The sequence below is a fragment of the Crotalus tigris genome, unplaced genomic scaffold (assembly GCF_016545835.1).
Source record: "Crotalus tigris isolate CLP2741 ecotype Arizona unplaced genomic scaffold, ASM1654583v1 scf7180000024321.1087588, whole genome shotgun sequence".
In the NCBI taxonomy this organism is placed as follows: domain Eukaryota; kingdom Metazoa; phylum Chordata; class Lepidosauria; order Squamata; family Viperidae; genus Crotalus; species Crotalus tigris.
The window spans coordinates 400,075-420,854 of NW_024100493.1; the positions used below are offsets into that span (position 1 = coordinate 400,075).

General features: G+C 45.4%; 2 protein-coding genes across 20 annotated transcripts in view; one reads left to right on the forward strand and one right to left on the reverse strand.

Moving 5' to 3' along the window:
- NSUN7 (NOP2/Sun RNA methyltransferase family member 7) overlaps window positions 1–14,942 on the forward strand; it is a 29,056-nt gene extending 14,114 nt beyond the window's left edge. For both annotated transcript variants that reach the window (XM_039325301.1, XM_039325299.1), the window contains exons 5-12: window positions 361–513; window positions 3,016–3,199; window positions 4,635–4,845; window positions 6,126–6,269; window positions 8,334–8,435; window positions 9,883–10,000; window positions 12,160–12,283; window positions 13,438–14,942. In XM_039325301.1, coding sequence (XP_039181235.1) covers window positions 361–513; window positions 3,016–3,199; window positions 4,635–4,845; window positions 6,126–6,269; window positions 8,334–8,435; window positions 9,883–10,000; window positions 12,160–12,283; window positions 13,438–14,085 — 1,684 coding nt within the window. In that variant the 3' untranslated portion in view covers window positions 14,086–14,942. The remainder of the gene's footprint in view (window positions 1–360; window positions 514–3,015; window positions 3,200–4,634; window positions 4,846–6,125; window positions 6,270–8,333; window positions 8,436–9,882; window positions 10,001–12,159; window positions 12,284–13,437) is intronic.
- A 3,911-nt stretch (window positions 14,943–18,853) lies between these two features.
- The window catches only part of APBB2 (amyloid beta precursor protein binding family B member 2), a 111,548-nt gene continuing 109,621 nt past the window's right edge, over window positions 18,854–20,780 (reverse strand). For 16 of the 18 annotated variants that reach the window (XM_039325283.1, XM_039325292.1, XM_039325291.1 and 13 more), the window contains one exon: window positions 20,474–20,641. In XM_039325283.1, coding sequence (XP_039181217.1) covers window positions 20,474–20,641 — 168 coding nt within the window. Of the gene's footprint in view, window positions 20,642–20,780 lie in introns of all 18 variants that reach the window. The other 2 variants (XM_039325286.1, XM_039325284.1) reach the window with 1 other exon arrangement.

Here is a 20,780-nt window from a genome sequence, read left to right on the forward strand (position 1 = left end):
TCCTCCCCCTCCTCCCTCCTCCTAGCACTGATGATGTTCCCTAGTTGGGTCATGAAATTTCCGCAAGCAAACAGCCAAGCTCAGAGAGCACCCAGGACCCCACAGTTCAACCCTGAGCTACAAATATTATCTTCCCAATTGTGCTTTGGCCGACTGTCCATAATTTAAAAAAAAACAAAAAAATCACGGCTCAGATTGACATGATCAACTGCAGCCTGTGTCTCAAGAAAAATGTCCATTATCTCTTGGCGACCGGATTCTTCGCCCTAATTTCAATGCTGATTTTTGAGCAGGCTGCCATTCCCATTCCCCTAAGGATGAATTCTGAGCCTCCAATGTTCTTCCTTTCGGAATCTCTAGTTTTAAGACCAAACTCGCCGCTGCGCTAGCCCGATGCCGAATCAAGCATGATGCTCTAACCATTGAGCACATCCTGCCGGAAACAATTCGGAGACAAGAGCAGAGGGCTTCAAACCTGCCACTGTACGCCTGGGTGAACACCTTGAAAATCAGGTGAGGTCTACTGACTTTTTGGTTTTTTCTTTCCTTTTTTTCTTTTGCCCACCATTTTCCTGTGCGAATTTTTTTCAACGTTTGGTGACCGTGACTCTTAGATTTAAATGCGCTGCTGATCAAATTAACTGCATCCTTCCGGAGAACGCTCCGAAGTTTAGCACAGGGGCTCTCCACACTTTGCAACTTTAAGACTTGTGGATTCCCTAGCTGGCTGGGGAATTCTGGAAGCAGAAGTCCACAAGTCTTCAAAGTTGCTGTCATGGTTCTGACAGATGGAACTCTTCAAAAGAACTTCGAGGCATTGTTTATCTTAAAGAATCTTTATTCGAGTAGCATAGTGTCGGCACTTACGTAATCAAAACCAAAAACTGAACCCCTCCTTGAGCACCTAGTATCAAAGCACAATTCCCTCTTCCAATTAACAGTCATAAATCACATTCCCCAATTAGCTTGAAGTGTGGGCTTCCCCTCCAGCTTTTCAGTCCGCCAATTCTTTATCATCTGTTATTTCAACAACCTTGGTTCTCGTGCTAGGTTCAGTATTATTATGTCTAGCTGAATTCTCATGTACCTTATTTTCCGGCGTATAAGACGACTTTCTAAACCCTGAAAATCTTCTCAAAACTCGGGGGTTGTCTTATACGCCGGAATATATGGGTAGCTGTTCTCTGAATTTAAAACCAATCTGCCCCCTAGTGGCCAGCCCTATTTTTTTTTACAGAAATAAGCACTAACAGGACAAAGCATACATTTTTCTACATCGCCCATCACTTTATTCTTTTTCAGGAAAAGCAATTAAATAGTAGAAAACAGTAAGCTATATAAATTGAGGACATTACATCTACAAAAAAAAGAAACATTTGATTTAGTTCTTATACCTATAGCAGCAGTCATGAATATATGGAAAAACTTTTTGATTCAGCAAATCACATTGATTAAGAAAGATACTGGTCAAAGGAAAAAGATCAAAGTGAAAATTAAGAAAATAGATGATGGGATCTACCAGAGAGAATATTTAAAAAAGAAACATTTGTTTGAATATGGTTAAAGAAACAGAAAAGATTCTGAATACATACCGTATTTCCAGCGTATAAGACGACTTTCTAAACCCTGAAAATCAAAAGTTGGGGGTCGTCTTATACGCCCAGTCGCCTTATACGCCGGAATATACGGTACATTCCCCTGCTCCCCAGCATCATCTAACTCTATAAGCCCAAAGAAGAAAATGGCTATATCTCCATCTGTTTTTAAAGCAAAAACATCCGATGTTAGCAGCATTGACAGTAGCCAAGTTAGAAGTGTCCTGCTTTAGTCTAATCCGTTGAATTTAACGGCCATTTCCTTGAAGCTGGCTGAGTAGCTTGGATCCAGAAAAACCAGACCAGCCTAGCTCACCAGGCGGTGGTTGAGATAAACTGGCAAAAGGGGTAAGCCACCTTTTATTGCTGGTGAAAAGGTGGGATATAAAACTAAGAACTAAATAAGAAAAGCACAAGGACAGTAATAAATGTCGTACAAATTTATTTATTCATAAACAGAGTTTATTGTGCTCTCTGAGCTTGGTGATTGGAAACCTCCACCCCGAGGGGAGCAACAGAAACAGAGTGTAAAGTGGGCGTGCGGGGTTTCTAATAATGCTTTGCTCTCTAAGCACATCGGAGTGCTTATAAGCATCCTGAATACCAGTGAGCGAGCTTCTTATGAGCTTCTCGCTATCCTCACCACTCTCTGTATGGACTTTCTATCTGGGGCGCTGCTGCCACCAAACCAGACAGTGATGCAGTTGCTTAAGACACTCCATCCTGCCTCTGTAAAAAGTGGCCAAGACAGAAGGAGAGAGAGGCGCCCTCCTCGTCCGATGCAGGAAATGCAGACACTGTTTTGCACGCTTCACTAAGGATGACGTGTGGACAGACCAATTCAGCGTGTTTGTTATCTGCACCCCCGGATACTTAATACTGTTGGCCATCTCTACAGCTGCATCCTTGATACTGAGTGGAGCATAACGATGCTGGCTCTTTTCTGAAATCAAGATGTCCTCTATACCAGTGGTTCTCCACCTGTGGGTCGGGACCCCATTTGGGATCGAACGACCATTTCACGGGGGTCGCCAAACAACACAGTCCGCCATTTTTTTCCCCTTTTCCTTAGCTGTGCTCCTCCCTTTTCTTCTATTGGCTTTCGAAAGCCAATAGAATAGACTCTCTTGAATAGAGTCTAATTCTATTGGCTTTCAAAAGCCAATAGGAATTGTCCAGGCTGTCTCTGCCCTGCTGAGCCCGCCAAAAGTCCCATTCTGCCAACGGTGCTGCACCAGTTGAGTAGTCCTCGACTTACGACCGGTTGAGTAGTCCTCGACTTACGAACGGTTGCGGGTCGCGGCATTAAAAAGGTTGAGAACCACTGCTCTATACGTTCAAACCTAAAGGCGATTTTTTTAAAAAAATCTGTTTCGCTTCCGTAGTGTGCCGTGTTAATAAGCTGTGGTTTATCCTGCAGTCTTGAAGAAGTCCATAGCTTCTTGCAGAAGGAAGGCTTCATGAAAGTAGCGTCCATTTCGGATTTTGATGGTTACACCTATTGCCCGGATAAGCACTGTGAGGATGGGCTCATTTTCCCGTCTTCTCTTAAAGAAAAACTCCTGATCTCGGAACTGTATACTGATCACAAACTGCTGTTGCAAGTAAGTGAAAGAGTTTGCACTTTACTTGAAGGAGTGTTTGAATCCTTCCGGGGTGACGGTCGGCCAAAATCGGTAGAGCAGGGATGTCCACCCTTGACGGCTTTGAGACCTTGCTGGCTTTGGGGGGGAAGATTTTGGGGAGCTGAAGTCCACAAGTCTCCAAGTTGCCACGATTGAACACCCCCAATGTAGAGCAACTAGCTTGGCTTGTATTTTGTGCAGCTCCTTCACTTGCCAATGGGTACGGGTAGTGCAAAACCTGATGACAGGTCTTCTACATCAGAGGTCACCAGCCTTTTCAGGCTGGTGACCTGGAGGGAAAGGAAATTTGTGTGTGCGCGCGCATGCACGAGTGGGACCGTGCGTGAAAGGGGCCTCATGCACCCACACGGGGGTAGCGAATCCACTTGTGCATGCACGCATACACTAGCCATCGCCGTTGCTAGCACAGTGCTCACGGCCCCATTTGTGCATGCGTGCATGCACTAGCCGCCACTGCAGCTAGCACCCGTGTGCCTGCGCAAAGGGGCCACACAGCCTGCATGGCGCTAGTGGCTCCGTTTGTGCATCTGTGCAGGCACTAGCCACCACTGCCGCTAGCCCCACGTGCATGCGGAAACCTGCATGCTGGCGTGAGTGAGGGTGGTTGTGCGCACTGGCCAGCCTATCCCGTGGCCCGGTGGCCAGTAGGCCACGGCCTGCTAGTGGGCTATGGCCCATAGGTTGGGGATCCCTGATCTACATTGCAAAAACAGATGGAATGGGTGCCTCAGTGGATACAATGCAGTATTGCAGGCTAGCTCTGCCCACCGCTAGCAGTTTGATCCTGACCGGCTCAAAGGTTGACTCAGCCTTTCCATCCTTCCAAGGCCGGTAAAATGAGGACCCAGATTGTTGGGGAGCAAGAGGCTGACTCTGTAAACCACTTAGAGAGGGCTGTAAAGCATAGTGAAGCGGTATATAAGTCTAAGTGCTGTTGCTTTCTTCCCTCCCTCCCTCTCTCCCTTCCTTCCTTCCTTCCTTCCTTCCTCCCTCCCTCCCTCCCTCCCATTTCCTTCCCTCCCTCCCTCCCTCTACTTCCTTTCTTCCTTTCCTTCCTTCCCATGGTTAGGATGCAGCATTGCAGGCTAATTCTGCTGACTGGCAGTAGTTCGATTCTAACCTGCTCAAGCTTGGTTCAGCCTTCCCTCCTCCCTAGATTGGTAAAATGAGGACCCAGATTGTTTTGGGGGGGCAAAAGGCTGACTCTGTAAACCTCTTAGAGACGGCTGTACAGCACTGTGGAGTGGTATATAAGTCTAAATGCTGTTGCTCTCAGCCAAAGCATTGTTTTGACTCGGCCAGGTCACCCCACCTCCAATGCCTGTCCCATTGCAAGGCCTGCGGTTGGCGAGCTGAGTAATTCCCATGCTGGTGTTTCTGTTTCTATCCTTAGGATAACTCCCGGAGTCTGGCGGTACATTCGGTGAAAGCCCTGCTGAATATGGACGATGACATTTTAATTGCCCAAATGGGGTCCTGGCTCACTGTGGCCCATGTGTCGGTGCTGACCAATCAGGACACTTCCCGGGTGTTCGTATGCGGAGTGAAGTCTGCGGCCAGAGAAGCTGAATTGAAGGATCTCTTTGCACGCATGGAGTGTAAAAGTAAGTTCAAGCTTGGTGGCATCGCCTAAGGATGGAGGAGGAGCAGGAGGAGACAAGGATGAGGAAGAAGACGGAGAAGATAGATTAGGAGGAGAGAGGAGAAGGAGACGATGAAGAAAGAGGGAAGAGAAGGAGAAGGAGACAATAGGTAAGGATGAGGGAGGAGGAGAAGATAGATAAGGATGGAGAAGGAAGAGGAGAAGGAGAAAATAGATAAGGATGAAGGAGGTGAAGACGATAGATAAGGATGGGGAAGGAAGAGGAGAAGGAGAAAATAGATAAGGATGAAGGAGGAGGAGGAGACGATGAGGAAGAAGAGGGAGAAGAGGAGAAGATAGATAAGGAGAAGAGAGGAGGAGAAGATAAAGATGAAGAAAGGGAAGAGGCGAAGGAAAAGAAGACAATAGGTAAGGATGAAGGAGGTGGAGAAGATGGAGAAGGAAGTGGAGAAGGAGGAAATAGAAGGATGGAGGAGGAGGAGGAGGAGGCAAGGATGAGGACATAGAGGGAGAAGATAGATTAGGATGAGAGGAGAAGATAAAGATGAGGGAAGAGGAGGAGGAAAAGGAGACAATAGGTGAGGGAGGAGGAGGAGAAAACAAGGATGAAGGAGGAGACAAGGATGAGGAAGAAGAGGGAGAAGATAGATTAGGAGGAGAAAGGGGAAGGAGAAGATAAAGATGAAGAAAGAGAAGGAAGAGGAGAAGGAAAAGGAGACAACAGGTGAGGAGGAGGGAGGAGGAGGGCAAAGGAGATTTAGAGAGTAGCCAGAAATTTATCTTAGCATAGAAGGCCGTACAGGTGGTCCTCAAATGTACGACCCCAATTGAGCCCAACATTTCCGTCACTAAGCCGAAGCCAAAAACACCAGCCTGAAGATGACGAACGGGACTTCGTCGAAACGTCGCCAAGACCCTTCCAATTTTACGCGGGAGAAAACCTAAATAACCAAAGACACACACACACACACACACACACACACACACACACGGCCACGAGTGGTTTTTTCCAGCACCGTCGTAAGTCTGAACGGCCGCTAAGCAGACGGTGCTAAGCCGAGGACCACCGGCGCTTCCAGGAAGCTCTCCTTAACCCCCCCCCTCCCGCCCCGCAAAAGTTTGAAGCGACGATTCACTTCCGGGGTGGTGCAGCGACCCGAAGGAAGGGAGAGGAGATCCGAAGGTGCGTCGTCTCTGCTGCAGCGCCCCTTCCGTCCCGTCTCACGGGCGTCCTCACTCTTCCTTCTCTTTTTCCTCCTCCTCCTTCTCCTCCTCCCCAAGATATCGAGCTGCTCCACGAGGACTTTGCCAACGTGGAGCCCGCTTGCGCCAAGCTGCAGAAAGTGAAAGTGGTCCTGCTCCTGCCTCGCTGTTCCGGCCTGGGGGTCAGCAATCCCATCGAATTCATTTTGGAGGAGCATGAAGGTAACTTCCCGGAGGGGTTTCAACTGCCTTGTTCTCTTTCTGTGGCATTTCCGGCCACTGTCTCGATCCCCTTTGCTCTCCTTCCCCTTCTCCTTATCTGTTGTCTCCTTCTCCTCCTCTTCTTTATCTTTATTTTCTCCTTCTGCTCCTCTCTCTCCTCCTTATCGATCTTCTCCTTTCTTCATCTCCTCCTCCTCTCCCTTATCTTCTCTTCTCTTTCTCCTTCCTCATCCTTTTCTCTCCTCCTCCCTCCTCATCTGTTTTCTTCTCCAGCAAACCAGTGATTTTGGCCAAGTTCACCAAACTCAAGGCATGGTCTCACACTCAACTGGAGGTGTTCGATAATAATTAGGGGACAGCAGAACCAAAACACGTGCGTTCTGGAATGTGTCATCCATCTTCAAGCACCATGCCTGACTTTGGGAAGCACCACATAAGACTTTGTTTGGTAGGCTTTGCTAGCTTAGAATAGAATAGAATAGAATAGAAAATATGGAATGGAGTGGAATAGAATAGATTAGATATTGGAATATATAATAGAATATATAATAGAATATAAAATAGAATAGAATAGAAATTGGAATATAGAATAGATATTGGAATATAAAATAGAGTAGAGTAGAATAGAATAGAATAGAATAGAATAGAATAGAATAGAATAGAATAGAATAGAATAGATATTGGAAATAGATATTGGAATAGAATATTAGAATAGAATAGAATAGAATAGAATAGAATAGAATAGAATAGAATAGAATAGATACTGGAATATAGAATAGATACTGGAATATAGAATAGAAGAGAGACAGAATAGAATAGATATTGGAATAGATATTGGAATATAGAATAGAATAGAATAGAATAGATATTGGAATAGATATTGGAATATAGAATAGATATTGGAAATAGAATAGAGTAGAGTAGATAGAATAGAATAGAATAGAATAGAATAGATATTGGAATAGATATTGGAATATAGAATAGATATTGGAATATAGAATAGAATAGAATAGAATAGAATAGAATAGAATAGAATAGAATAGAATAGAATAGAATAGAATAGAATAGATATTGGAATAGATATTGGAATAGATATTGGAATATAGAATAGATATTGGAATATAGAATAGATACTGGAATATAGAATAGAGTAGAGTAGAATAGATTAGAATAGAATAGAATAGAATAGAATAGAATAGAATAGAATAGAATAGAATAGAATAGAAATTGGAATAGAAATTGGAATATAGAATAGATATTGGAATATAGAGTAGAGTAGAGTAGAATAGAATAGAATAGAATAGAATAGAATAGATATTGGAATATAGAATAGATATTGGAATATAGAATAGAATACAATAGAATAGAATAGATATTGGAATAGATATTGGAATATAGAATAGATATTGGAATATAGAATAGATATTGGAATATAGAATAGATACTGGAATATAGAATAGAGTAGAGTAAAGTAGAATAGAATAGAATAGATATTGGAATAGATATTGGAATATAGAATAGATATTGGAATATAGAATAGAATAGAATAGATATTGGAATAGATATTGGAATATAGAATAGATATTGGAATATAGAATAGAGTAGAATAGAATAGAATAGAATAGAATAGAATAGAATAGAATAGAATAGAATAGATATTGGAATAGATATTGGAATAGAAATTGGAATATAGAATAGATATTGGAATATAGAATAGAGTAGAGTAGAGTAGAATAGAATAGAATAGAATAGAATAGAATAGAATAGAATAGAATAGAATAGATATTGGAATAGATATTGGAATATAGAATAGATATTGGAATATAGAATAGAATAGAATAGAATAGAATAGAATAGAATAGAATAGAATAGAATAGAATAGAATAGAATAGAACTGTAACTGTTCAGCCTCTTCTTAAAAATCTCCAGTGATGGAGCGCCCACAATTTCCGGAGGCCAGCTGCTCCTGTTAATTTTCAAACGAGAAGGCAGAGTGTTAATTGTCGTTTTCTGACCACTAATGTCCCCTTGCAGCGTAGACATTTTATTTCATTTCCTCTTTAGATGCAGAGTTACTCAGAGACCTCTCTCAAGGGTCGGTCGCCGAAGACAAACTAAGCACCCTTGCTCAACAGCAGCTGAAAGAGCTGACCCACGCACTGCAGTGTGAGTTTTATTTGCCATGAACTCAGTCCCATCACAGGTACAATTGTATATCTATAACAGCACACCCTTCCCAGTTTCTGTGACCCAGTTCCTTCTCGGTCTCTTATCCAAAGCAAGATTTGTTTCTTCTCTCTTCTAAGCCTTCGGAATGGGATCTTAGCAGACTGTGGGTGTGAGGGACACAAATTTGAATTGCCAGCTGTCAATCCATGTTTCCCGACCTTGGCGACTTTAAGAAACATAAAGAGTTCAACTCAACCCAAAATAGAATAAAACAAACATTTCCCAAATGTTGTTGTTCGTCCATCGATTTCGATGAAGACCTTGACATCTTGTGGGTTATGGACCATCAACGATGTGCCCGTAGGTGGCTAATAAGACCGATGTTAGCACAGCATGTTCTGCCACCTACTGAACAAAGAAATGTAGACACTGTTACTTCAGCATTTGCAGCTCTGGTTTTGTGGAGTGCTCGCTTTTCTTGTGCCAAGATTGCCCTTCTGTGTTCATATGTCTGGCAACCCTGGTACACCAAGGTGCGCCATGTCGGTCGATCATGCGGCAGAAGTTCCCAAGAGATGGTGTTAATATCCAGGGACTTGAGAGAAGCTTTTAACGTGTCTTTGCATCGCTTCTTTTGTCCCCCGTGTGATCGCTTTCCTTGAGACAGCTCACCGTAGAAGAGCTGTTTAGGGATGCGATGATCTGGCATCCTTACAACATGGCCCTGGACCTGGACAGTGTACAGGAGGTATGTTAGGCAACTGAACTACTTCCACATGACTTGCCTTCATAGAATTCTGAGGATCCGGTGGCAGGATTAGATACCAGACACAGATGTCCTCTCCAGAGCAGGTCTATCATCAGTTTACACTCTGTTGATGAAAGCCCAGATGCGCTGGGCGGGCCATGTTGTAAGGATGCCAGGGATAAGGATTTCCCAAATACGGAAAGCAAAATACACAGTCATCGCAGCGTTTCATGACCCAACTAGGTTGCACTTACTTAGTTGGGTAATAAAAGGTCTGCAAGGGAACCGCCAAGCTCGGAGAGTACCAGGAACCCCATAATCCTCCCCCTCCCTTTCCCCTCCTCCTCCTCCTCTTCCTCTCCACAATCCTTCCTTCCAGCACTGATGACATTGCCTAGTTGGATAATAAAAGTCTGCAAGGGAACCGCCAAGCTCGGAGAGTACCAGGAACCCCATAATCCTCCCCCTCCCTTTCCCCTCCTCCTCCTCTTCCTCTCCACAATCCTTCCTTCCAGCACTGATGACGTTGCCTAGTTGGGTAATAAAACGTCTGCAAGGGAACCGCCAAGCTCGGTGAGCACCCAGGTCCCCAGCGCACAAGGATCTTCCGAGTTTGTATCATTTGCGCCAATTTCTCCAAAAGCTTGGTTTTTGAACGATGATTTCCTGGACTAATCCTGACTTGAATCCCGGCAGTTCCTAAAGTCCAAGCTCTGGTCTACTGCACCTGCTCGGTGTACCCGGAGGAAAACGAAGCGGTGGTGAACAAAGCCTTGGCATCTGGAGCGGAAGGAGCAAAGGCCCAGCCGTACAAGTAAGGAACTCGCTTCAGCTACTTTCCCCACCCCCCAAAAAAAGTATGTCCGCCGGTGCAGTTTGAAGGGTTCCCAAATGAAGGGTTGCACGTTCAGAATCGGAATCAAGTCGGAAGGGACCCTGCAGGTCATCTAGTCCAACCCCCTGCTCAGGCAGAGGACCCGATACAATTTGAGACAAGTGGCTGTCCAGTCTCCTCTTAAAAACCTCCAGTGTTGGAGCATTCACAGCTTCTGGAGACAAGGAGTTCCACTTGTTAATTGTTCTGTCAGAAAAATTCTCCTTAGTCCTAGGTTGCTTCTCTCCTTGATGAGTTTCCATCCGTTGCTTCTTATTCTGCTTTCAGGTGCTTTAGAGAATAGCTTGACTCCCTCTTCTTTGTGGCAGCCCCTGAGATATTGGAAGACTGCTATCATGTCCCCCCTCGTCCTTGGCGAACCCCAAACCCACTTATTTATCGCAAAGTGCCAGGGCTGCATCAGCTTTGTGGTGCCCTGGGTGGGGGTGTGGCCCACTGGATGGGCGTGGTTGCAGTGGTTACGGCAGACTGGGTGAGTGTGGCTGGGGCCAGGGTGGTGGGGGCCAGTCCCTCGCCATCTCCGGGGGCGGGGGGCAACACCGCTTGCTCACTTCCTGCCCTGTGATTTCCAAACGCCACGTGCTCGCTACTCTGGCGAACTCTGCTGGGGCAACGGTGCGCGTGCCCACTGGGAGGGCTCTGAGTGCCGCCTCTGGCACGCGTTCCATAGATTTGCCACCACTGGTATAGGTTCTCCTGCTTGAATGGGGGGCTGGACTAGAAGACCTCCAAGGTCCCTTCCAGCTCTATTCTATATATATAACTGCTATGATTCACTTAATCAGCATGGGGAAGAATGGGGCAAAACTCACTGAACAGCTGTCTTGCTCAGTACCGGAAATTTTGGGTTTAATTGTGGTCATAAGCCGAGGACCTCTCTGTAACGCCCCCCTTCCTCCTCTCTATCAATGCCAATGTGATGCCTCAACGCTACCAATGTTGACGGTCGACTTTTATTAAGCCACCCTTAGGATATCTCATTTTGCTCACTCTTCAAGGTGGAGTGTGGGTTTAAAACCCACCCCCCCAAAAAAATTTTACAATTATATTTATATTTAATAATTGCCAGGCATAAGGCATCCTATCTGCTTTTGGACTCCAGGCTGAAAGCAACCAAATCTACATTGTTACATGGGCTCGGTACCACCTAACGTTGTTTGATATAATTCAGCAAATAAGAATATCTGAATTATGGGATATGTATGGGGAGACAAGGTCCTTTGTGAAGATTCTCCATCATCCAGGTATTTCTTTCAGAAGGCAACTGGACTTTATTTTTCCTTGGTTTCGTTTCTCATCCAAGAAGCTTCTTTAGTTCTGACTGAATGCTGGAGGATGGAAGTATTTATATTCCTTGCAGACATCGCCTATCTCCTGCTTACAAGTCTTTTCAGCAGTTCCACATCCATTTGCACTGTTCAGGTGACTTGAGGGCACAGATTAGCCTCCGAGAGGCCTCAGTGACTCTCAGAAGGAGCACTAACGTCCAGATGACTGCAAAGAATACAAATCCTTCCGCCCTCCACCACTCAGTCAGAGATGAAGAAGCTTCTGGGATGAGAAGCGAAATGTCTTTGAGGAAAAAAAACCAAAGTCCATTTGCCAGCTAACAAAGCAACTTTGGGACAAGCTCGGATAGGCAAACTTGGCTCTTTCATGACTGGTGGACTTCAACTCCCAGAATTCCTGAGCCAGCCATGATGAGGGGAAAGGTTTCCAAGATGAGCTGTGCTGGTTCAGGAATTCTGGGAGTTGAAGTCCACCAGTCATGAAGGGGCCATAGTTTCCCCCATGCTGTCTCAGGAATTCTGGGAGTTGAAGTCTACAAGTCATGAAGGGGGGCATGGTTCCCCCATGCTGGCTCAGGAATTCTGTGAGTTGAAGTCCACCAGTCATAAAAGAGCCAAGGTTGCCTACCCCTGGACAAGGCCCTTTGGTTTTCAGCTTGCTTAGTGGCCAAACAACGTAGTCCCAGTTGCTTCTTGGTGCAGCTTTTGAACATGACAGAAGAGACTGTAAATTGAGTCATGCTTATTTGACGTAACGCCTTCAATATCCTGTGTTTGTATCTGCTTCAGGCTTTGCCCGCCAGTTCTTCCTTTGTGTTCTAAGTTGGAAGTCAACACCTCTGAACAGAACTTCTTTCATCTGGAGCCCTCCGATATTTCAAACAGCTGCTTTATTGCTGTCTTAAGCCGAGAGGTAAAGCGAAATGAGTTTCAAGGGGAACGTTCACAGATAGTATAGCCTCTCCAGTTGAACACTGATAAATATATAACAGTGTTAGTTTCCCGCCCCTTGGGAAACAGACCCCAGAATTTCCCCCACCCCCAAAGTTCTAATTCTGTTTACAAATTATTAACCTGTCTTCTACTTAACTACATTAATGGCCAAATACAGTACTTAATAGGTAGAAGGGGTTTTTTTGAAATGCACTTTTTCAACATTTCGCTTGTTTGCTTTGGTTTGTTTATTTGCTTCTGTGATTTTTTTTATTTTCTTTTTTGGAGTTTTGTATTTTAACTGCTGAATAATGATTTGCAAAAAAGAGAGAAAGAGAAAAAAAAGGGAACGAAGCATGATGTCTTTGTATAGATATTTAGTCATTTAGAATACAGAATTAACAAGCTTTTCATTCCAGAAAATGCAACTGGCTACAATTAGCCCTACAATACTTAGTAAAATGGGCACTACTGTTAACAGTTCCTGGGTTCCAAATAGCAGTAATTTGCAGCCGAAATGGGAACAATTGGAATTGTGAGGCTTTGAGTAAATTTACGTTTCTTTAGTTAAGGCTATAACAGTTAAAAAAGAGAACTCCCAATTAAAGGGGTGAATGTGACAAACGGATCTAGACTCAAAGGAATCTTTTGGGGGGGATTTTGTTAACTGGGACTCATGACCTTTCTGAGTACAGGTAAGGCCTTAATTTATGCTGTAGAATTTCCATTGCTATTCAGTGTCCTGTAGGGCTAATTGCAGCTGGGTGCACTTTCTGGAATGAACAGCTTGTAAATTCTGTACTCTAAATCAGAGGCCCCCCAACCTTTTGGGCACCAGGGACCAGTTCCGTGGAGAGAGGTTTTTCCGCAGACCGGAGGGTATGTGGCTTTGTGTGCTGCCTGCGTCTCGCGGATGGAGCTTTGCTTGTTTGTGCGGCCCAGTTGCTGGCATGCCGCAGCCCGGTACCGGTCCATGGACCGGGGGTTGGGGACACTTGCTCTAAATGTCTAAACGTCTGTACAGACATCATGCTTCATCCAGGTCACGGTTGTCCCAAAGGTACAATTCGTATTATGACAGCAATTCCCTGGTAGGGTTCGGCTGTGCTAATTTGTGTCCTTTGCTTGGTTTAGCGAGATCCATCCGAATCCGTGTCAGTGAAAGACGTTTTGGCCCGCGCCGCAGCCAAAGGCCTGCTGGATGGGATCGACCTGGCAAAGCCGTCCAAGAGAGAAGAGAAGAAGAAGAAGAAGCAGAGGGCCGCCCAGTCCAAGAATCCGATCAAAGAGGCCGTCATGCAGTCTCGCATTCAGGAGTTCCTGGAACGAGAGATGAAATCTGGAATGACGGAGACCAGCTCTGCCGTACCGAGCGTGGCTGCCAGTAACTCGCAGGTGATGGGCCAAACCAGTGAGCCCGTCGCCTTGAAGAAAGCCAGTAACCCTCTTTCCAATTCATCTCTGCCCGCGATGGCGAAAAATAACCTCACCTCCGCCACCTCCACCCTGCAAAGAGTGTTGGAGAAGCAACGGAACGCCGCCAAGCCCAAGAACGACGATCGCGTCATGATTTTGAAGCCGGTCGAGATTGTTCTGCCCCCGGTGATGATGCCGTATTTCAACCCTCAAGGGAACAGGGCCCAGATTTCAACCAATCACTGTTACTATCGTTGGATTGGAGCAAAACACGGGACCCTGAGCCCTTCAGCCTCCAAAAGACTGCTTAAGTCGAAAGAGCCTTCCCCGTCTACGATGACCAAGCAGTCCCGTCCGTGGCTTTGAAGTGGGCGCCATCTTGGTTTCTTACTATTTTTTATTTTTCTCGGAATTTAAGACCGATGTTCATTTATTTAACGGTCAGCTCCTGAATATCGTTTGGGCCCTTAAACGATAAGCCGCAAAGTGCTTTTAGAAAGAAAATTTTAAACGCGGATCTCTTTTTGACGTTCTTTTCTATTACAAACGAGCTGTTTTTGCAAAGCTGGGTTTTTATGATGATGATGATGTCATGCTTGCATCCAGTTTCGAATGTCAAAAAAAAAAAAGCACACCTGGATTATGCAGAACATTGGAGGAAACTTTATAAAGGTTGATGCGGGCTATCGCTTAATTAGTTTTTTAAAGCCGCCACAGACGCGCTTGGTCTGAATGTATTTGAAGCGGCTGAGTTTTAAGGCGAACCGTTACATGTAAATGAAAAGGGGGGGGGAGGCTACATAAGTAGAAAAAAAAGAGGCTACGTTTTTATCCCTGATATATTTCAGATCGTTTTTTCTTGGGAATTGGGAATGCATTCCCTTTTTCCGCCTTTAGAAGGTCCGGTCTGCCCTTCAGCGTGATCTCTGTAGACGTCTGCTTGCTTCAAAGCCTGCTCTTAAGAAAGAATAGCACTTTGAAAGTATAAATTTGCTTTGAAAGAGAAATTGTAACTACACGAAAGAAAGTAAAAACATTTAGGCAAGGGATTTTCCTTATTAACATGCTTTCATTTTGGCTTCCAACGTGACACCAGACTTCATTAGCAACTCAGTATAAATCATCAAGTTTTTATGCCGTACGGTTAACTGGAAACTGAGCATATTAAACAATTCCTGATTAATTATTTCCTTTGCTTTCTTCTTTTTAAAAAAAAAAAAAAATTCCTCCAATGCGAAACAACAAATTAGTTTGGCTGTTAACGTATACACATTTTGGAGCTGGTTTGCGCATTCAGAAATGTTCGCCCTAGGCCAGGGGTAGGCAACCTTGGCTCTTTGATGACTGGTGGACTTCAACTCCCAGAATTCCTGAGGCAGCATGGCTCAGCTTGGAAACCTCTCCCTTTCCCCTCAGCATGGCTGGCTCAGGAATTCTGGGAGTTGAAGTCCACGAGTCATAAAAGAGCCAAGGTTGCCTATCCCTGGTCCGGACACTCCATAAATGGATAGTTCGATAAAACTAGAATACAGGTAGTCCTCGACTTAACAAAGATTCATTTAGTGACCGTTCGGAGTGACAACCGCACTTATGACTGTTTTTTTTACTCTTGAGACCGTTGCAGCCTCCCCCCCGTGGTCACGTGATCAAAATTCAGACGCTTTGCGCAACTCACTCACATTTATGACGGTTGCAGTGTCCCCCCCCTCCCCGGAATCACAGGATCCCCTTTCGCGACCCGCAAAGTCATTCGGGGAAGCCAGGTTCACTTCACACAACCGTTGTCACTAATTTAACAGATCCCCTTAAGAACGGTGGCCAGAAAAGTCGTGACACGAGGCAAAACTCCCTTAGCCAATGTTTCGTTTAGTAACATCAATTTGGGCCTCCGCTGTGTAAGTCGAGGACTGCCTGCGAAACACGGAAACGTGCACCTGAATTGGCTTCTCCCAAACAAACCACAGGAAACAGTTCCTTACAAAGAGATGCAAAGAATGCATAGATCACAGAAGCAGCACGACAACACTGTCATTTGGGCTTTGTTCACACTGTCATCCATTTGCTGGGGGGCGCAGGTGGGGGGGGGAGAAACCCAGTTTATTGGATAAAGAAAACATCCTGAACTTGTCTATCCAAAGCCATTTTTGGTAACCAAAGCTAAAGTGGTTAGCTAACTTCGGAAAAAATCCAACGAGGTTTCTCCAATGTGTTCCAAATTCTCGACTTGAAAGGGGTTCCTTGCCCACCAGCCCAGCTTAACACCAAAATCTTGAATGCCAAGTTTTTAAAACTCCTGTCTATCATCCAGATCGGTCACGGATGTCCCCAAAAGCAAAAGTGAGGATTTTGTGTTCTCCATTGCTTGCCAAACCCAGAGGAGTGTTCCAGAAAAACCGGCTCAGGAAATATACAGAATTCTTGGGTTAGGGACATCCATAGGGTGGATTTTCTGGATGGCAAAAAAAAAAAGAGTCAAGATGGGAGTCAGAACCGTACAACATGGCCCCACCCTCTTATCTAGAAAAGGGGCGGGGCTTTGATCAAGGCCACCCTTCTGGTTTTTGGTCAAGACCGATTCTTGTGTTAAAATTTCAAGTATCCGCATTTGGGTATCCCTTACGAGAATTTATTCCAAATAAGATTTGAAAAGAATAAACATTGATCATTAGCGTGCAGTTTCTGAAAAAAAAGAGGAGGTGGGTGCAAAAAAGTGGGGCTCTTTAACAGAGTTGCAATGGGGGGGGGCGCGTTAAGGTCAGATGTACATTTTAGCGCAATTTAAGGAAACAAGAACGTGATTGATCATTTCCGTCTTCTTTAACAACCGTTCGGTTTTTTTATACCCATAGAGGTTAGTTTATTTCCTTCACCCAGAAGTTATGTCTTCTTTGCATAGGTGGTTATGTCAGAATATCAGACAATAAAAAGTAACCTTGACCTGAAAAATACATATACACACATATCTAGATAGCTATACAGCTTAAAAACGGTGGAAGACTGTTTCTGGATTTAGATGTGGAGCCCTGTGAACTAGTTACACACATGCACAAGAAGCCAACACTGGGATTTGTGGACCGGCTCCTTCGGGAAGCCGTGGGTTGAAGGTTATGTGATTGTGACACCATCCTTTTAATGTTCTGGGTGTGAACCACAGGCAATTTTCTGCTGCCTCTAGAGCAGGGCTCTTCAAACCTGGTCCTTTGATGACTTGTGGACTTCAAATCCCAGAATTCCTCCGCCAGGCACGCTGGCTGAGGAATCCTGGGAGTTGAAGTCCACAATTCATCAAAGGGCCACATTGGAAGAGCCCTGTTCTAGATCACCCTTTTCTTGTCTAGGTCCTTCTAGATGGCTTCTGGTTCTCCAGCATCTCCAACTAGGTTGGCCGGCGACCATGATGGTTCGAGAGATGCTGTAATCCAGGGGTCTTCAAACGTGACCCTTTTATGACTTGTGGACTTCAACTCCCAGAATTCCTCAGCCAGCGTGCCTGGCTGAGGAATTCTGGGAGTTGAAGTCCACAAGTCATAAAAGGGCCACGTTTGAAGACCCCTGCTCTAGAGCATAGCAAAAGCTTAGCTCAACGTTGAACGTTCTTTGGAGCAAGAAGGAAACGGAGTGGGCTATTCTGAGAGAACTGAAGAAAGGAAAGTTTTGATAGGTCCACCTTGGCTTTCTACTCTACGCTATTCCCAGTTGCTTCTTTTCATTTGTGTGGATCAGGGCCAGTTTACAGCAAGCCGTCATATACTTGTGTAGGAAAAGAGCACACTTACGAAGTGGTGTTTAGGCTGACAAGCTATAATTGTGTCAAGTGTTAAGCAAAAGAGACGAGCGTTCAGGAGGCATGGTTAATTGTCCAAGAATCTCTGCCTCTCTCAAGGTTTGATCTTGCTGGAGCAACCACTGTCCAAACCAGGGGTCTTCAAACTTGGCCCTTTGATGACTTGTGGACTTCAACTCCCAGAATTCCTCAGCCAGCGTGCCTGGCTGAGGAATTCTGGGAGTTGAAGTCCACAAGTCATCAAAGGGCCAAGTTTGAAGACCCCTGGTCCAAACCATTCAAAGGACAGTTAAGAGAAGGTTGCTTTAGGTCAGGTTCCCCCCCCCCCGCCGCCAAACTTGGCAACTTCGAAGACCTGTGAACTTCATCTCCCAGAATTCCTCAGCCAGCCAGGCTGGTTGCGGAAATTCTGGGAGGTGAAGTCCACCCGATCTGAAGTTGCCAAATTTGAGCGACTTCATTCTGGGCTGATTGAGATAGGACTCCGTGTTTTCGATGGGACAGGATAATGGAGTGAGGTTTTGGTTTGTAAAGTGTGCACCATTTGAACGCTTGGTCAAGCCGGAATCGTGGCTCCATTTGTCCCTGTCTAAGATGCGAAGACCAAGAGCATCAGTGAACAGGTCGTCGGAAATCTCAGGTCTCCCTAGTCTTCCTCTTATCTCTTCCATCACCCCCAAAGAGCTCCATCTGTCCCTGGGGAATTCTAAGCTTGTTCCTTTGGCAGAGCATCGGGTGAACTCGTGCGACACGGTATACAAGTGATCAAAAACACACATAAACGGATTAAACAGTCAACTGCCCCAAGGGCATCAGGCAGGTGTGATCCACACCTGAAGATGTCAGCCACAGCAGTGAGACCGAAGCGCCACCTGTGATGCCCATAAAAATCAGGTGGTGCTTCAATGCCAGACTGTGCAGATTCTCCATCATGCAGGTCAGGGTTGTCCCAAAGCTGCTTTTTTTCAGGAGGCAACTGGACTTTCTTGTTTTTCTTTGAAGACGTTTCGCTTCTCATCCAAGAAGCTTCTTCAGCTCTGCCTGGATGGTGGGGAATGGAAGGATTTATACTCCTTGGAGACAACTGGTCATTTGCCTTCTTTTAGAGAGTCGTTGAGGCCACTTGGAGGATTATCTGTGTCCTCAGGGTCATCTGAGTAGTGCAAATTGGTGTGGGGAATTCTTGGAACTACTGAAAGGACTGTGTTCCACACCCATTTGCACCACTCAGGTGACCCTGAGGACACAGATAAACCTCCAAGTGGCCTTCAAAGAAAAACAAGAAAGTCCAGTTGCCTCCTGAACAAGCACCCTTTGGGACTTGAATGCCAGTCTTGCGGCCAATTTGAGTTTTTTTTTTTTAAAAAAACCAAACCCTGCAGCCACTCCTGGTCAATGGAAACCACACATTGTGTAAGGTGCAATCACAAGGTAGAAGGAACCACCACAAGGGTCGTGGCTTGGCATGACACGTGCTACTCGGGACTTCGGAATGCCGACCGCCGTACATCTGTTTGTGTTTTCAACCCAAACATCTCCTGAAGAAAGCATCGTTTCTCATTGTTTCAACCTCGCCATCCGATGAAAGTTCCTAAGAAAGCTGCAAAGTTGAACGGATCTCACAGAGCAAAAACAGAGGACACCATTTGAATATCAGGGACCCATGTCCGAAGAAATCCATGATGATCACTTCCGTGCAAATCTATCGGTAAGAAAAGCAACTAGTGAACATCCTTTGTTTTCACCGACATTTATATATATCTATATATATATATCTATATATATCTATATATATCTATATATATCTATATATATATTAATGGTCCCGGACCAGTGTACAGTCTGAATGCAGCAGCCAACTCTATTGCATGCCATTTTATCACGAGGGGAAGCCATCCGTCTTGACTTCACAGTTGTAGCTTCCTCTGCCTCATCCACAAGCTTGAAGTGATCATTTCCGTGCCCGTTTCTTGGCCGAAAAGAATAACCTGGATCTACGAAAGGGTTAGGAGGCACTTGAGCCTTGGCGTCCTCAGCGTAGGGGGTGGATTCTGTCCCGAAATAAAACCCAGTCTATGCTGCCAAACTTCTCAAAACGTGGACTAGTATGTAAACAAACGCAATTTCGGACTGAAGGCCACTTCAAATATGGCGTTGGGTTTCCGACGCGGACGGCCCTTCTCCGAAAGAAACACCACACAAGCCAGAGAGAGAGAGATTTGATGCGACGGTGGCCTGCCTTCATCGGCGTACATACACTTGTGCTAGAAAGAGACAAGGAAGGACAGAGGCTGCACACTTGGATGTGCGGTGACCTACGGATGCACGGGGTTGCCACACGTTGTTGTCGCCTAGCGGGCACCCTCCGTTGTCTCCACGGCAGGGCACCTGACTGGCATCTCTCAAGATGAAGGGACGACGACGGTAAACAAGATGGAAGGTTAATCCCGAACGTTCTTTTGTAAAAAAAACAAGAAGCCTGGTATTAGTAGTATAATACTACAACAGTAACTAATACTCGGTGTGTAAATTCACTGTTAAAAAAAAGAGAGAGAAAAGTGCTCAGGAGCTATGAGAATCCTCGGGTCGCTTCTTTGCCAAAATGGGGAGGCGGGGAGGAATGCACCCATCCTTTCTGGATGTGTGAATCGAAGTCACGTCCGTCCTATTTACAATCGGGAAGCGGGGCCTTCCCCTTTGTCTCGAGGACCGCATCTCACAAGGAGCGAAAAAAATAAAATGAACATTAAAAGAAAAAAAAGAAAGTCATGCTTCTTTTTTTCCCAATATTACACGGTGGCGGCAAAAGTGAGAACATGCTTTTGTCTAATATTATTTCCGATAAGGGCAACTTTCCCGAAAGGGAAGGATTTTCAACGGAAGGAAGGCCTTTATCCCGTCTTGTGTCTTTGAACGCGGCCGCTGTCTTGTTTTGCGTGACGCCTCGGGAATGCTGGGGGGGCGGGTCCGTCACGGCATGTCAGTCACAGGACGCTTCTGTTTCAAAGTGTCAATCAGGGACAGGACCCCGCGTTTTACGTTGGTGGTGACCCGTCTCGTCATGGAGTCTGCTGGAGGAGGCGGCGGGCGGACTTTCTGAGAAAGAGGCCGGGCGACAAGACACTTCTGATACCGCAGCTGCAACACAACAACAGTGTATCACCATCATAGCGCTTAGACTTATATACCGTTCCACCGTGTTTTACAGCCCTCTCTAAGCAGTTACAGAGTCAGCCTATTGTGCCCAACAATCCTCATTTTATTGACCTGGGAAGGA